Below are 16,863 nucleotides of genomic sequence, written 5' to 3' on the forward strand. Positions count from 1 at the left end.
ATTATTTTTGTCAGGTCCAAAGGAAGCTGCTAAGGTCCTTGCAGGGAATCACTTTCATAACTGATGGATTTTTTTTTTTTTTAACTAAAAACCAAGATAAACAACAACAACACCTCCCCATACACACACTCATACTCTAACAAAAGAAAACCTCAAAATGCCAGTGAAAGAGAAAAACAACATCTGACCATGGTGGGGAGGAACAAAATGGCACCTGGCTTCTCAGGGAAGAAAAAACCCAAAAGGTTCACACAGTAACTCAGGGAAGAAAAACCAAACACATAGGAACCTGGTGAATCTCTGATGTTGATCTCCTCCTCACCGTAGATTAAGCTGGTGTATTTGATGTAGTTTCTCTTGTGAGTTCAGCTCTTCTGAGGTCTGGTGCCAGGATGGAGCAGCTCCTTGGCTCCCTGCTAGTCCTCTGCTTCTCCCATCACCTCACTGATCTCAGTCCAAAACCAAACTGAACAGTTCAGGAAAAAAAAAAACAACCAAAACACTGTGGAAGGTTTGCTGTCAAAGTCTCCAAGGACAGGGAAAGGAAAAAAAACTTAGTGCCTAAGCTAACCAAAAACCAAGCTAGCTAAGCAACAAAGTCTGCCTGTCTGCAGGGAACCATGGATGCCCATGAGTGAGGCTTTGATAAAAGCCTACACAAGAGCCCCCAGGCTCAATCTGAACCCCAAGGCTCAACCTCCATCCCCAGAACTGCCTCAAAACTACATCAACAATTTCTGGGCATACAGCAGATTATTAGGGAAAGCAGTATCATCATAAAAGCACCCAAGTCAGCATGGAGCAGATAATGACCAGGCTGTTCCTTGTTGGGAACTGTCTTTGCCAATGCTTGGGCATCTGGGCATGCCTCTAGTCTTCATATTTATTTATTGTTTCCAAAGCATATCTGTTCTTCAGCCTCTTAATTGATTTAAAAAACAGCAAAGCCATTAAGAAGTCCCAGAATGCACTGACAATCAGTGGGATTCAGGGTGTGCCTCTGGTTCTGACAAGGACATCTGAGGTCCTTAATTGCCAAGCGTATCTGAATGACATATTGATTAGGTTGTCACTGAACGATACCCTGGATATCTAGGCAGGGCAGGACTAAGACACTCTCAAGAGCCAACTCTGATAATGTGAAACATACCTAGGTTTTTAATGAAAACTCAAGAAATAAGTAAACCCATTCTAAAACAACAAACAAAAATTGTGCCACACACCCCATGCCCCAACAGTCCCAGGTGAATCCATCTTTAACTACTAAAGGCATTGGTGAACAAACCATCTGTCACAGCACAAGCTGGGAACTTTCTGTGCTCCAAGTCCTGCCTCTGGCTCTCAGAGCTGGTGCTGGTCTTCAGCAGGCACCAGCATTTTGAGGCTAAAGAAGATGATGTAGTGTTGCAGTGTGATTATTTCTGCCCCTGCGATGTATGGAGAACTAAGACACAGTCTGCATGGATGCACCAACCTGGGAATCTCCTCAGTTCTGCAGTGCTGCATGGAGGAGTTACCCAGTCAGATTAACAGCCTAGTGGGAAAAGTGTTTGTCACACTTGCAAATCTTGTTCCTCTGTAGCTCACTTAAAAATAAAAAAATCATCCACAGTCTTGTGAGAGAAGCTGCCTGCACACCACCGCCTCTGTGAATGGAGCTGAGCTGATCTTTATAAAACCAGAATTTTAGAAAGTGGGAATTATTCCTAGCTGACTAAATACTTGGTCTCAAAATTGTCACTTCATAGCTAATATCTGTAAGCTTTAGCCAGTCTTTAAAAGTCCTTTATTTTCCATTTCAAATTGATGTTTTTTATGAAATGCTTTCATCACTTCCTCCTCCCCACCATCTCCACAAATGGGAAGACAGATCTCTGGTTCATTGGAGACCAAATATCCTTCAATTCATATTTCACAAAGTACTTTTGCATGTTTTGATGGAGTAGGTAGAAATATTTTTCTTGGTTTATGACATTCTAATTGAAGTGAAAATCCAGAGCTGAGCATTTTCATAAAATGAAAATTAAAAATATGTGACTAGGCTTGAAGCATTTTAATTCTCATCTCTCTCATTTATTACACTTTCTTTCTCTTTTTTTAGAAAAGTGTTTTGAAAGCCAAAAGGAAGCAGAGTATCAGAACTATGAAAAGAAGATACATAGCATAAAGCTCAAACAAGAAATTCCTCAAAACTGACTTCTACCATGATTATTTTACTAAAAATAAATCAACATCTTCCAGTAAAAACTTTATATTAAAGTGATTCTGACTAGAAAAAGTATCACAATTTGTTCCTGCATATAGTCTACTGTTTTCTAAGGACCTCCTGAAAATTTTGTGTGTTGTTTACCATGGGACTCATTCCATGCCTATTTCAGATGCATTTTTCCATTGATGCTGAATTGATTTTTGCCTTTTTTTCTTACATGTTCTCTGTATTCTTTACAGATGTATTTGTAGCCTATTAGTGCTATAAATAAAGGTAGCTTTTGTAGGTAAGGTTATGAATTGTTCATTAATATAATAAAGTCTTGTGCTTAATTTATGTAATAAGTTATGGAGTAATAAGTTATGGAGTTAAATGTGCTGTAATAGGAATGTGTGCCCACTAGAGGGGGGGGTGGTGAGATCTGGGCAAGGGAATTTTCTAGAAAACTACCTCATGAGATGATGACATTAATATGAAATATGATTGGAAGACTAACCAGCCAGTGAAGCCTCAGAACTCCAGGATGATTGGCCAGAAATGCACCATGTTATGGACCAACCGATTGAGAGTGCTTCAACCCTGACACTTTAAGAGACTTTAAAACTCCTGGATGCTGAGCACCTGGATCTTTCTGCAGAGCCAGTGTCCAAGGAAACACTCTGTGTAGCACACAGTTTTGTTAGTTTGTAACTCTGACTTGCTGCATAGGCCCCAGGCGCTTACCCTGGGGTCCCCTCTTTGGTTGTCTTGACTTTCAGGAAACAGGTCCGAGCCTTTTAGAAGATCTTGGCTTCATTTTGCCTGTTCATAACATTAGTGTATTCATTCTCCCAGTGCTTTTCCTTACCTTTTTGCCTCGACAGAAAGACAAAATATATTCCAGAGCTCCAAGTCCCAGGGGTTACAAGGCCCCTATCCTATCTTGGTTCTCCCTCGGAGCCAAGGTCAAAACCAGCTCTTTGAGATACATTCATGCATTTTCATCAAGAATGGTTTGGTATCTAAAAAGGGGAAGTGGGAATCAGGGAAGGGTTTAACTGGGGAAAATTGTCTCACCAGTTATGTCTCTAATTGGTGATTATGCTAATTTGCTAAACTTACAAAACTGCATTTACCCTGGGTGGGGGGAGGGGTGCATTTTGTGGCCATTTTCCATATCTGCCTCTGGACACCTCCAATAAACACCAGCCTTTATATTACCTTCTGTGCTAATATTATCTTGAAAGTGTGTGTTGTTTAATTTATAGGTTTTTCAAGGAATCACCATGGGTAGAAAAAGCTGGGACAAGCCCTTAATTGTGAAACACTGGACCTGTTCATTGTCATCTGCTTTCAAAAGGCTTTCCAGCTCTCATAGGCTAGTGGAATTGTTCACTGTCACTGATGTCTCCCTATATTGCAGCATCTGTCCTATTTCTGGAAGGGCCAGTGTCACCCTTAGTGAATGTGGTATGAAGGAACATGTAGCAGCTTTAAAGTAATTGACAGGAAGAGGACACTTATAAGATGTTGCACAAACATGAATTATTCTTTGCACTTACTGAAAAGACAAAAGCAGCTGCCATTAAGAAGCCAACACGGGGTAAGAGGTACAGTTATTACTGATTTTAAGTCTCTTCCAAGTCATAGGATCATAGAATGGCTTTCGTGGGAAGGCACCTTAAAGATTATCCTGTTCCAACCCGTCTGCCATGAGCAGGGATGCTTCTCACTGGACATAATTGCTCAGAGCCCCATCCAGCCTGGCCTTCAACACTTCCAGGGGTGGATCGTCTAATGCCTGGATAAGGAAGTTGTCCTCTGCACGTTCCAGGAGTGCCCTTGGTTGCTTGCAGCCAGCTGTATTCCTTTTTCAGTAGATGTTGGTGAGGTAGGTGTTAAAGAATACATTCAGTGCAGGTAACTCGGGATGCAGCTGCAGTACAAGATGCAGGTTGAGCTCTGGGCGGGGGAGGGGGGGGCAGGAGCCCAAGCCCAAGGCAAGAGGCCATGAACTGCCCTTTGCATTACAAACGGCACAGGGACCTGTGGGGCAGCAGGGGACTCAGAGACACAGTAGGAGTTGATGAGCCCAGACATTCATGACCTTGTGCAGTGAGGGGATAAAAGCACAGGAGTTTCTTTATTTAAGGTTCCTCCTCGGAGGTGCCAGCTTGAGTTGTTATTTTGTTATTTAGTTACTGAACCATGATTAAACTATTTTGAGGATCTGGACATCTGAGACTCTGCTATGGGAAATCCAGAGTTAAGCAGGTAAGGAAACCTAGTCTGACTGCCTGAGAGTGGAGGATACAGCTGTGAAAGCCTTTGGTCCCACATGAAGTGATGTGAGAGTGACTCCAAAGTGGCTCTTGGGTGGCTGGACAGGGAAGTTTCCTTAACACTTCCTAGCCTCTTTCTTCTGAAAAGCCCATAGCCCTCAGCTGCAGTGCAGTTGGGGAAGTGTCCCAGCTTGCTTCCATGATGACGATTTGATCATAGCTAGGTTTGGAAGGGACCTAAAAGCTCATCTGGTTCCAACGCCCCTGCAATAGGCAGGGACATCTTCTACTAGACCATGTGGCTCAAAGCCCCATCAAGCCTGGCCTTCAACACTTCCAGGGATGGGGCAGCCACAATCTCTCTGGGCAACCATTGGCAATGCCTCACCACTTTTATTGTCCAGCATTTCTTCCTAATATCCAACAGAAACAGCTTAAGGCTATTCCCCCTCTTTCCTCGTGCCCTTGGAAAGAGGCTCTAAAAGCCTGTAAGAAGGCTGCCCTCCGGCCTTCTTATAGGCTCCCAGCAGGTACTGGAAGGGGCTCTAGAAGTTCTAAAAGGTCACCAACAGACAACAGCCACTGGTCACTTACCGTGACCCTGGACAGTCATGAGCCCAACATTCTGGAGTCTGGGAGTTAGAGGGATGGACCAATCAGCAGGCTCCGATCCAAGTGACATCACAATGACTGAAGAACACCTGAGGCAGTTGGAGGGGCAGAGCATCAGGAGGACAGTGCAGAGTGGGCTCCTGTCTTGCTTCCCTCTTGTCCCCTTTGGGTATTGGTGTCATTCTCTGGAAGTTACCCAGGACCTTCTTGAGTCAGAAGAGGAATGCCTAAAGAAATGAGTAGAATTAGTCATTTGATAGACCTTCCTACCTGTGAACTCCACAGACTTGGAGAGATTGCAGACCTAGTGGCTTCTGTTCGCCTCTCACGCATCCGTAAGCAAAAGCTAGCACTGGCCTTGAAGAACGAAGGCTATATTCCAAAGTTGCTACAGCTTTTCCAAGTCTGTGAGAGTGTAAAGAACACTGAAGGATTGCATCTTCTGTTTGACATTGTGAGAGGAATTTTGTACCTGGACAAAACCATTCTCTTTGAGGTGATGTTTTCTGATGAGTGTATTCTGGGTGTCATCGGATGCCTTGAATATGATCCTTGTTTGGCTCAGCCAGCATGGCACAGGGAATTCTTAACCAAAACAGCAAAGCTTCAGGAGGTTATTCCTATCAGAGACCCTGAACTCAGGCAAAAAATCCGCCTGACATCTAGGGCACAGTACATTCGCACCATCATCATGCCTAATCCATCAGATTTTGAAGCGGGTTTTCTTTCTACCCTCAATTCCTTCATCAGCTGCAGCAAAGAGGAGATTTTACAGGCATTGCAGGTAAGTGTTTTTTAATGTGGCTTAGATGGGATCTGTAGAGATCCCTCTGGCTGTAGTTTGGAAATGGTTTAAAGCTGGTGAACACTGTGTAAGTTAATCACAGGCACAATGTTTTGAATGCGTTCCCTTCTTTCTGATACCTTGGATTTTTTGTATTTTCAAAATGATAAATTTCAGGTGAATATCTTAATACTTTTTATTGGCTGTAACAAAATAAAGTCCTTCTCTTTGATTGCCAAAAAACCTTTGAAACTGGTTTTATATAAGTATTTAAGGAATGCAACTTCCAGTATTTCATTCCAGGGACATTTATTCCACTGTTTTCCGTGTAAAAGGGTGCAGAGAAATGGGTGGACAGATATGGCAGAAAGTGCCAAAACACTTGAGAAATTATGACGTTCCTGGGTTTCTTGGAGTGTAAAGAATGAAATGCTTAACACGAAGTGTAGTGTTGTCCTATATATCTTTAAATATCTTATACCGGTAGAGGATGTGAATCTGAAAAGCACATAATAGTCACAAAAGTTTCCCATCTTGGCAAAGCAGAGTGCTTTCATGTGGGAGAGCTGGTTTTACTGCTAGTAAGATTCAGGAGAATGTGGCTGCAGCCAAATTGCCATCTGTTAATGGAGTCCTCACAGAGATGGACTGAAAAGGTGCTTTGCAATGTTGTGGGTCCAAAAGAGGGAAACTGATCCCCTTGGGATGTTCATAGTGTAGTATGAATGGTGCAGGTACAGTAGGGCCAAAGTTTTCTCTTGGTTAACACGTTTTACATTAGAAGTGTTCCAGTTTCTTCCCTAGAAGTTGATGTGCAAAGTGCTCTGAGGGAGTCTAAAACAAATTAGGACTGTCCATCTCTGTCTTTTTGATGTGTGTGTGAGTGTAGCAAATCCCACAGGGAGTCTGTGGGCTTTGACAGAACTGCAAAGCATAGGGGTGGCACAGCAGAGAAAGAAAGGAAATGCCACACTGTAGAGACAAATTTAGGGATCAGCTTTAGGGATCATCCCCTGTGCCCAGCTTTACCTGTGGCTCTGGTGTCCTGGAGATGCTTCAGCTGCACAGGAGGAGTTCTGAAAGTGCTGGAAATTATCGTGCTGGGTGTGTACTCTAGCATTTGCCTTCTTTGTAATAAAAAATAATGGCAGTGTGTGATCCTAGAAGGATCATATTTTCACTTTCCAGAAGGCCCTGTGTAATTTGTGTTCTTTTTGCATGCTCCACAGAAAGATGAGGAATTTTTGCCTGAAGTTTTTGCACAATTAACAAATGAAGCTACTGCTGGCGAGCAACAATGTGAATTGGTAAGTCAGCAGTCTCAGTGGCTCCTCAAAGACTTTAAATGAGAGGGATGAAGTAGAAAGCGAAACTGTAACTGTCCTTAGAGTTCTGCAGTCTTAGAAGTATTTCTAAGAGGCAGTACGCCTCCAGTGCAAATTGTAACTGTTTCCTCCTTTCAGAGAGTTTTCTGACTCAAATACATAAGACTTTTTCTTTTTTCCTGTGCACCAGATGAAGTTTTTCAAAGAATTCTGTGCCTTTTCTTTCACATTACCTGAGAAAAGAGATGAATTTCTTCAAACTTTGGCAAAGTTGGGATTTCTTCCAACTCTTGAAAGGTTAATGGTAAGTGAAAACTTAGAATTGGTTTTAATAAAATGAGAAAAGTGAGAAAAGCCCACAGCCATGTAGCCTTTCTCCTTTTTTTTTTTCTTTCTTTTTTTTTTTTTTTTTTTAATCTGCTGAGCACCTTTTCATAAGTCTGTTTGGAGAGTATTGCTCTGCTGAGAGTGGAGTTTTCTGCTAATGTCCAGAATCCAGAAGCTGCCCACAGTTCTGCTCTGGAGTAGGCTGGCTTCACTGCTCTTACTATTTTTACTTTACAGACTTCATGATGAAAAAGTCTGAGGGCTGTGAAGCCCCTGTGACAAGGTAGTCAAAAGGTGAAAAAGACTTTTTCATGCGGAAGTTTGATTGTTGTTTTTTTTAATGAGAGAAAATCACATCCCTCAAAGAAAGTTTTGGATTCTTGTTGTCTGTAAATGGGCACAGAAACTGTGGTACACCTTGATTTGTACAGTTGGTCCTTTAGTATAAAATTAATAAATTGTGGATAGCAGGCATGGAATATCAATAAAGTTAGATATTGAAGCAAGTAGGATGTTGTGAATGTTTCTAGCCTAAGTTAGGGCTCTCAAATACACAGAAAGCCTTGTGCCCTTTCTAAAGGAGGAAAATAGTAGGAGAAGGATTTGCCTGGTTCCTTACTGTTTTTCTGTAACCATATTATCGTGTTTCTCATGAAAATTTTTGTAACAAAATGTTCTCCAGTTTTTAAACTGCCTCCTCTTTGCAGCTTCACATGATAATAAGTACCAAACTTTATTAACTCTAACAAATTAATGTTTTTTTTTTTCTTTGTGAGGGAATGGGTGATCTGCAAGTTAGAGCTGCTGCTACGGATATATTGTCTTATCTAGTAGAATTTAGTCTAGCCACCGTCCAACAATTTGTAATGCAAGAGGCCCAGAAGAGTGAGAATGTAAGTAAAAGTGGTTTGGAGTTTGTTGAATATACCAGTTCTAGGCAAACAGGAAAATAACCAGAAAAATAAAACCTAAATTTCTGCCTTTTGTTTTAATTCTTATTTAAAAAAAAATGAAGAAAGTGAGGAACTCATTCTATTCTTTTGAGGAATTATTTTGTCATTTCTTTCTTTGGGTTTTTTTGCAGGATACCCAACTCATCACTGAGGTCATTGAGCAGATAATCTGTAGTCCAAACCCTGAGTTTGGAGGAGATAATCAGTTGATGGAGATTTTGTGTGCTCTGATTGATCCAGAAAAAATGCTGGCCATAGCTAGTGTAAGAGAACGTGAATGGGAGAAAATATGATACTGTCTTGGTAAACTTAAAAGCCTGATATTCTCTATTGCTATTACTGTGGGCAGAGGATAAAAAAAAATATATAAAAATTTTCCTTAATTGAGTGTACTGTGGTCTGATAGTGACTTTAAATAAGCAAAAGATAAGCTAATTTTCTGATGAAAGGTATGGGTCTGGGTCATCGCGCCAGTATTAAACCATACAATCGCACGTGTCAGTGCCATAGTACTGTCTGACCATAGCTCTCTCATCTGGATGATAAATCCTGAAATATTTTAATACATAGTTATGTACCAGAATACCTGTAAAACCTGTAAAAATGGTTTACAGGTTCTTCTGAGCAAAACTATGTGCACTTCAGAATGGTTTAAGTACACTTTGTCAAGCACTTTGAGTCACTGATGTTCTTTACAGTATATATTTGCATCCATGCTGGGAATTCTTTTAGTGATAGCTAGGTTGTTTGGAGACACAAGAAACAAAAGTTTGTCCCAAAATGAAGAAATTGATCTCGTGTGAAGACAGTGCTGCAGATTCAAAGAACTCAGTAGAATTCTTTGTAGGATATTTCTTCTGTTACTACTCTTTTATTTAAAAGGTTGTATGTGAATGCAGTGTTTAATGAAGTTATTGTTGTTTTAGAATTTAGAAATATTTGAATTTCTCGATATCTTCTACGACCGTTACATTCAAGTTCTTACAGCGCCGCTTCTGGCTGATACATCAGAAGAATGGTATGAAATAGGTAATGACAATTTAAATTTTTTTCCCTTTGAAGGGCCTTACAGTCCTGGTAACAGCAATAAACCTGTGATGCGTGCCAGCAAGCTGCTGTTCCTCCAGGGACAGTGATTCTGGGGGCAGGACGTTTCATAGCCCTTTCCTGAAGCTGTGAATGCTGACATAGCTTGATGGTCTACTTTGTAAAGATGCGCTTCCTTCATGTATATTGAGAATAGTGCCATAGTTTTACTAGTCTAATTTTAAAGAATATTTACTGTAAAGGCAAAAAAGCCACAGTTGTGTTTGTTGTTTTGCTCTGGCCCAATGTCCTGCTTCCTAAAGCAATCCAGTAAAACAAAAATCCACTAAAAATATGTCAGGAACTCCAATAGCAACTGAGCTCAGTGTACTTTGACAGTACATTATTTTTTTTTCTTTGTACAACTTATGGCATTACTTTTTCTTGTAGATAATTATCAAACAGCAGAAATACTTGCCTCAGTTTTGCAGCTGTTGTCTTTTTGTGTGGAACGGCACAAGTATCACATGAAGATTTTCATTATCAAGAAAGATCTCCTAAGAAGAACACTGGTCTTGATGAAATCCAAACACAAATTTCTGGCCTTGTGTGAGTATGGAACTGTCATGATTTCCTTTTTCAAGGCATTGTGTGTCCTGTGTGGAAGGTGTACCAGTACCAATGTACACTTGAACTCAGTATTCCTGTTCATTTGCTGGGTTTTACAGGCTACAATTAAGTAATTTGGAAAAAATGAGGTAGCAGCAGTACAGACCAATGCAGTTTCTTGTGGGAAGAGGATTGTTGTCTCCCTTCAAATCTTCAAATCTCTACAGAGATCCTTTCAAATCTTCATGGCAGGATCCTTTGTAATCAGATTTCCTACCTCATTTCAGTGGAAATGGTGTCCTTTCTTAATAATGTCCTAAATCTGGTTCTCCTTGTGGAGAGTGAGTGAAATTCTGTGAACCAGGATATTTAAAGACTTAGGGCTTGTTCTGGGAGGGGAACAAGGACAAAAGCACAGTGGGGAGTTAATATATGAACTTTATGCATGCTGGAATGCATTGCTGCTGGACTTGAGAAAGAAATCCATGGTTCCTGAAAAGGTCAACAAATCTGCTTCTGCACTTTGGGGTGCATCTTCCTCTTGGGGTAACACCAGGTTTTTAAATTGTTCCACAAGATGAGAGCCTGGCACGTGGTTTTTGAATGCTTGAATATCTTTCTTCACACAGGTGCTCTTCGCTTTATGAGGAGGATAATTGGCCTGAAAGATGAACTTTATAACCATTACATCACTCTGGGAAACCTGTTTGAACCAGTTGTAAATGCCGTGTTGGACAACCGGAATAAGTGCAACCTGCTCAAGTCTGCTTCCATGGAGCTGTTTGAATTCATCCGAAAGGTGAGTTCAGCAGCAGCCTTAGCACCAACATGTCCATGACCTCGCAGGGCAAGAGGCAAAAGGCAGAATTTTCCAAGATAGCAAACATCTTGTTTTGCTGGAAGAGTCATAAATGGAACTGGGACATTGCTGAGTCTATTGACTATTTCTAAGGGAAGTTTAATAATTCTTTCTAGATCTCAGCTTTTTTCCTAAGAATAAATCTGATTGCTTCCTGTTTGCTCTTGACAACAATATTTTGGTTCTGGACAAGGAAGCAGTTACTTTCCAAAATAAAAAGTTAAAAGCTTTCTGGCTTTCTGTATGTGAACATTTGAGCCTGAAACCCTGTATATGTTTTTACTCAGGAGGATATTCACTTCCTTATTGCACATATAGTTGAGAACTTCTCTGATGCACTGGAATCTGTCAAAAACATTCACACATTCCAGGGACTGAAGACAAAATATGAGCAAGAAAAATACCAGCAAAATGAGAAACTGAACAGGTATGGCCCAGTTTCTGTCTTATGAGACTGCCAGTGACTGCCATTCTGCAGGTCTGCTGGTTAGTTTTTAATTTCCCAAAGAGCAGCAGAAGCAGGTAGCTGGGTTGGATTTCACTCTTGCTGAAAACTCCTTGAGTTAGAGTAAACCCCCGTCTGCCTTTCTTTGAGCAGAGCTGATGTGGTCAGTAGATTAAATCTTCTGTTCAGAAAACTCTCAGTTTATGAAAAGCATAATCTTGCTTTGTTCTTCTGAGTTAGGATTCAGTCTGCCTCATTATCAGTCTGCCTGGGTATTTGTGAAGCTTCTGGCGCAGGTGGAAGCAGGGCTGGAGCTGGATTACCTTTTCCAAGTCAACTAATTCTAAAGCTTTGGAAGCCATTTATGACCTGTCTGAGTATGAAACATCAGGCAAAGCTTCAATCACTTGTCCTATGTCTCTTGCAGTGTCTCCTCCATATTACCTGGTGAGACATTTGTCAAAGCAGCAGTCTCACAGGTGGATGAAGATGTGCAGTTCAGTGAAGGTGAAGAGAAGGCAGCTCCAACATCACCAGCAAGCTCCAATGGCTCCTATCCAACATATACAACCCTGACAACAGTGGTGACAGCCCCCAAGGTGGGAGAGAACTTTTATGGAAGCTTCTGTCCTTACATAGGACAGTAGAGCAGCATCGTGGAACTTTACTGGGTGTAATGTGGAACAGTCGGCAAAAGCCTTGTACAGGGTACCTTAGTTAGGGACAAATTCACCCAAATCTCGGACTAGTTTCACTAAGAGTGAAACCCTGATTAGTTTGGGGTAAGGTTCAAGGAGGATAAGGTGGGACTGGAGTCTGTTGTTAATCTGGTGGGCACAGGTTAATTTTGCCTCTTCTGCATGATTGAACGTACTCCTTGGCTTTCTTCCCTGCCCAGCTGGTGCCCTGTGTGTGTGATATACCAATAAGATTGCCTTTTTTGGAATCTATTGCCCATCAGGGAATTTATAAGTATTTTTAAGCAGACAAAATGCAGGAAGTGATACCTCTTTTGTGCCTTTTACAGCTGAGAATTATTTTAATCTTAGCTTCTGAGCAGCTACAGAAAACTGTGGCAAGAATTTTATTGCTCACTCCTAAGACTTGGGGGCAATGTATTTTTTCAATGTGGGAATCTCATTTTTTTATCATTTTCTAATTAGCAGAGAGGTCTATTTGAAGCATTTGGTTGTCCTGATGATGAAGATGATGAGACACCGCCAAAGAAAAGAGCTCATCTGGATTCCTAAAGGAAACTGAAAATTTTAAATATGAACTTTTATTATGGGTTTTCCAGTGCTGCAACTGTTTAATGTTAAAACACGGAACCAGCTGCAATCCACCACATAGACCTTTATTCTAATAGATATTATTATACAATATTAATGCAATGCAGTGGTAATAGAAGTTTATAATACAATATAATACAATACAATATAATCTAATATAACTAACATAAATAATATTACAAAATATAGTAGCAATATATAGTAACATATGTTAGGTCTATTTCTCATGGATTAGTTTAATGTGAAGCCATTCCTATGTTTTGAAGATTTAGTTAGTAGTTAGTTTAAGGTAGTGGCTAGTTTTAATTGTAGCTCTTGTTTGGAAAAAATTCCTTTCTGTATAGATATATAAAATAGTTTTTTCCATCAAACAAGTTTATTTTGTGTTAAAGATCCCAATGTACTTGTTTTACACCATTTCTAAGTATATGGCAATATTCATGCTGAGCTGTAAAATTCAGGAATTACAATTGGACTCTGTAATTTCATAAGATGTGTTATTTGTAAGTTATATTTTAATAAAAAGTTACATGAAACCTGACTGGGTGGGTTTGCTTCCTTTCCTGTGACTTACTGTTGTAGTCAGTGATGTCATGCACTGTGCAAAGGGTTACCCCACTCTTGGCTTCCCTTTCAATCTGTCAGGGCCAAGCCAGAACAGGGTTTTAAAAAGATTTCTACTCTTTTGAAACTGAATTGCAGGTGACATCTCAAACTTTGCAACTAAAGCAATTATTTTTGCCTAAAATTGCATTATTTTAGCAGATTTCAGTATCTGGTTGTCTATAGGCTCTCAAGAGGCTGAGGCCAGTGGTTGAACAAGTCTTCACTGCAGGGATGCTCAGCAGCCCTGCTGCTGAACACATCAGTGAGTTTCATGGACTTTCTGGAAAGTCAATGTCCATGTAATTTGAAATACTGATATATAAGTACTGAGCTGCTTGTCTGAAAGTTCTGTAAAACTAAGTGTAAAATTAGAAAACAAATACTTTTGCTTATTGATGATGCAATTTATTCTCAAAACATCCATCTTTTCTTGGGGTCTGTGATGAACTTCTCAAAACCAAGTTGCTTCCTTCCAACTGCTTTGCCTTTGAACTGAAAAACACCCTGAATCAGGGTGAAAGCAGCTTGAACTTCTCCAGCAGTGCACTGTCTTCCTGTCCTGTGCTTCCAACCCTCCCAGTGACTTGGCTTTTCCATGGGAGGCAATTTGGCAGCTGATGTCAGCACCCACCCTTCCAAATGCCTTGTTCTAATATGTATCAGCGTCATGTCACTTCTGTTCCCTTGGCTGAGGGATACAGAGGAAAGATTTCATCATTTGAAAACTCCCAAAGAGGAAAAAAGAACAGAGCAAATTTTTTACCTATGTAAAATTAGATTTTTCAATAGAAAAATATTTTTTTCCATTCAGCTGTGGGCAAAAAAATCCCTGAGATTGATGGGAGCCTGAACAGTAGGTCACAGATTAGAAGCTAAAACGCATTTTAGCCATTCATTGGTTAAGTTAGTGGTTATCACAGATGTAGTGTTTATTCCCATTAAGTTGCAGCAATCCCCATTAATGTGACATTTCATCTTGCATCAGGAAAATGGGGTTTTCCAAAAACATTCTGTGTCTATCTGAACCACATGTTAAGGCCATGTGTTTGAGAAAACTTACTTTAAGATTTTATACTTTGGTCATCTTGGCTGGGTACGAAATGAGAAAAGAAAATAAGAAGCAATGAGATGCACTGCCAGCTGAAATCACTTCGGCAGAAATCTGTAGCATATCTGTCAGAGCACTTTCTTTAGAAGAAACTCATTTTTATTCAACAGTATAAAAGAAACGTTCAGCTCCGAAACCTTATATTTCAGGGGGAAATTTAATTATTATATCTAGAATAGTTTGTTAAACATTTTTTTAAAACACTTATTATTAAGGTTTCTGTGAGAAGCTGCCCTCTTGATTTCTCAGAGCTGATAATTACTGTGTCCGGAGAGAAGGGATAAAGAAATCGGGTAAGATTATCCCTGAAATGAGATGGAGTGCTGCAAGGCAGGAGTGAAATGCAAAATTAGGTAAATTGAAAATGGATAAAATGTAGTTAAGTGGAGACATTTTATGCTGAAAATAAATTTATATTTAAAAAAAACAACAAAACCAAACCCAACCAAAACTGACCAAACTAGAATAAATGTAACAACTGTGTGATGGCTCTTGACCAAGGGTGGCTTTTTAAAGGTACTCTAGACTTTATAATATTTGAGTTGTTTACTTCAAAAGTGTGTGAACAGATACAGGAGCCATGAAATCGTGAGTTCAAAGTGCTTCTCTGAATTATCTGTCTATTTAAGAAGATTTCTCTCTGCAAGAGAAATCTCTCTGTTACAGAAGTTAAGTAAATCTCTCTGCATGGAAAGTTAACCACGTTACAAACACTTCTTTGTGGCTATTTAGTATAGCTCATGTTGGTGACTGTCCTATTCCAAATTAGAGATGTGCAAAAGGATCAAGATTTCTCTAAACAAAATTAACGTGCAACCCTTACACTGGCTGTGTTTCTTGTCTCCAGAAAGCAGCAAAAATCTGGGTGGTTCTATCTCTAAAGGTTTGATGTATGAGTGGACAAAAAAGTTTGTATTTGTGTGAGTGGAGTTTCAGGAATACACTAAACATATGGCTCTTCTGTATTTTCCAGCTAGCTGTGGCATCAGGAGGGTTTGTTTTGGGTGACTCTTGTGTATATGCTAGGCACTGTCACAAGAAGTACATGCAGCTTGCAGACTACTCACCACATAAAGCTACTTATTTTCTAGAGCCTTCTCTCTACTGACAACATTTAGGAGACACTAAATTATGAAGCTGTATTTATGGAGACAAAAATGCAGTTTCATCCTCTGAAGCTGTTGCATAAGGTAATTCTTTGTTTCAGGAGTTTGCTGCAGATGTATTTCTGGTGTTGTGCTTTGACAGCCTGAGAGTTAATACACATCTTAAAGCAACCCTTGGGTTCTCTCTCCTCCTGTCTGTATTTCTGGTGGTCACAGATAACAAAGGCAGAGAGTATCACTCTGTGCCATATCGCCATGCTTCTATCGCTGAGACCTCTTTTTTGTTTGATTTCAGGTTTCTGTGGTGACTATTTAGTGAATTAAAACACAGCTTCAACGTGAAGGACTGAGATGTCAGAAAAGCTATTAATAATGATTATACAGTTTATGGTTTTTATGCCCTGAAAGTATTCAAAGCATTAGATTCCTCAAATGCCCTAGCCAAATTAGATGGTTTTTTGTTTGTTTGTTTTGGTTTTTGTTTTGTTTTGGTTTATTTCCTAATTTCTGTTGTATCTTAATGTTTGTCATCCTCTTCCTCCTGTACTATGGAAGAGGCCACAGCTGCCTATACTTTTCCTCATCTTGACACAATATTATGCTGCAGTGCTCACACCTATAAAAGGAGGAGAATGATCCCACCATGAGAAGTCACAGGAAAGTCATAGGGGAAAACCAACATGTGTGAGCTAAGATGATGCTCAGAAATGGAGAAAAAGTAATAGTGGAGGAAGACAAAGGAAGTAACTGGAGGGTGTCTTGAGGCAGGAGATTTTTTAGAGTGCCAGGAAATGGGTGTTGGATATCTGTGTGGTCTGCCTTTATTAATCTTGCGGGCTGAGCAGTTCTGTGGAAAAGTGATTGCCTGATAGATATTTGCCATAACATCAGTGGGGTAAGGTTACAAACAACTGAGCTCGTTTAACAAGACAAATATGAGAAATCAGGACATAAAAATGACTGGATATCTAGCCCTTTTATTCCAAATAAGGAGGAACTCTACAGTGATTAATCTGTTTTATCAAAATTGGGAAAACCAACAGAAAGGCAAGTTAACAATCTGAAGTCACATACATGTTGTAGTGTCACCAAGTGATTTCATTGTGTATAAACTTTTTTCATGTCCAGTAGGAATAAAAAATAAAGTTACATTTAGCATCCTTTTAGGTAAACTTCCTGTAATTCACTGAAATTTATTTTTCAGTACCTCAAATTTTCATTTGACATGGAGATCCTTCAGCTATGCCTGCCTGGCTATTTATCAAATGTGGGGAGAAGCTTTTAATTTTTTTCCTCCACATAAATGAGTCTTTATTATTTTCCTGTTTGGCTTATTTTTTCTAA

General features: G+C 39.9%; 1 protein-coding gene across 1 annotated transcript; it reads left to right on the plus strand.

The window, feature by feature from the left end:
* Positions 1–5,117: 5,117 nt before the first annotated feature.
* LOC102066205 (serine/threonine-protein phosphatase 4 regulatory subunit 3B-like) lies at positions 5,118–12,660 on the plus strand. Its single transcript, XM_014268694.2, is given in 12 exon segments — positions 5,118–5,307; positions 5,310–5,866; positions 7,096–7,173; positions 7,382–7,495; positions 8,295–8,411; positions 8,603–8,734; positions 9,398–9,500; positions 9,948–10,106; positions 10,736–10,905; positions 11,253–11,392; positions 11,838–12,009; positions 12,574–12,660. Coding segments are annotated over 12 exon segments (2,019 nt in total).
* Positions 12,661–16,863: the final 4,203 nt, after the last annotated feature.

Source organism: Zonotrichia albicollis, chromosome 3 (assembly GCF_047830755.1).
Source record: "Zonotrichia albicollis isolate bZonAlb1 chromosome 3, bZonAlb1.hap1, whole genome shotgun sequence".
NCBI lineage: Eukaryota > Metazoa > Chordata > Aves > Passeriformes > Passerellidae > Zonotrichia > Zonotrichia albicollis.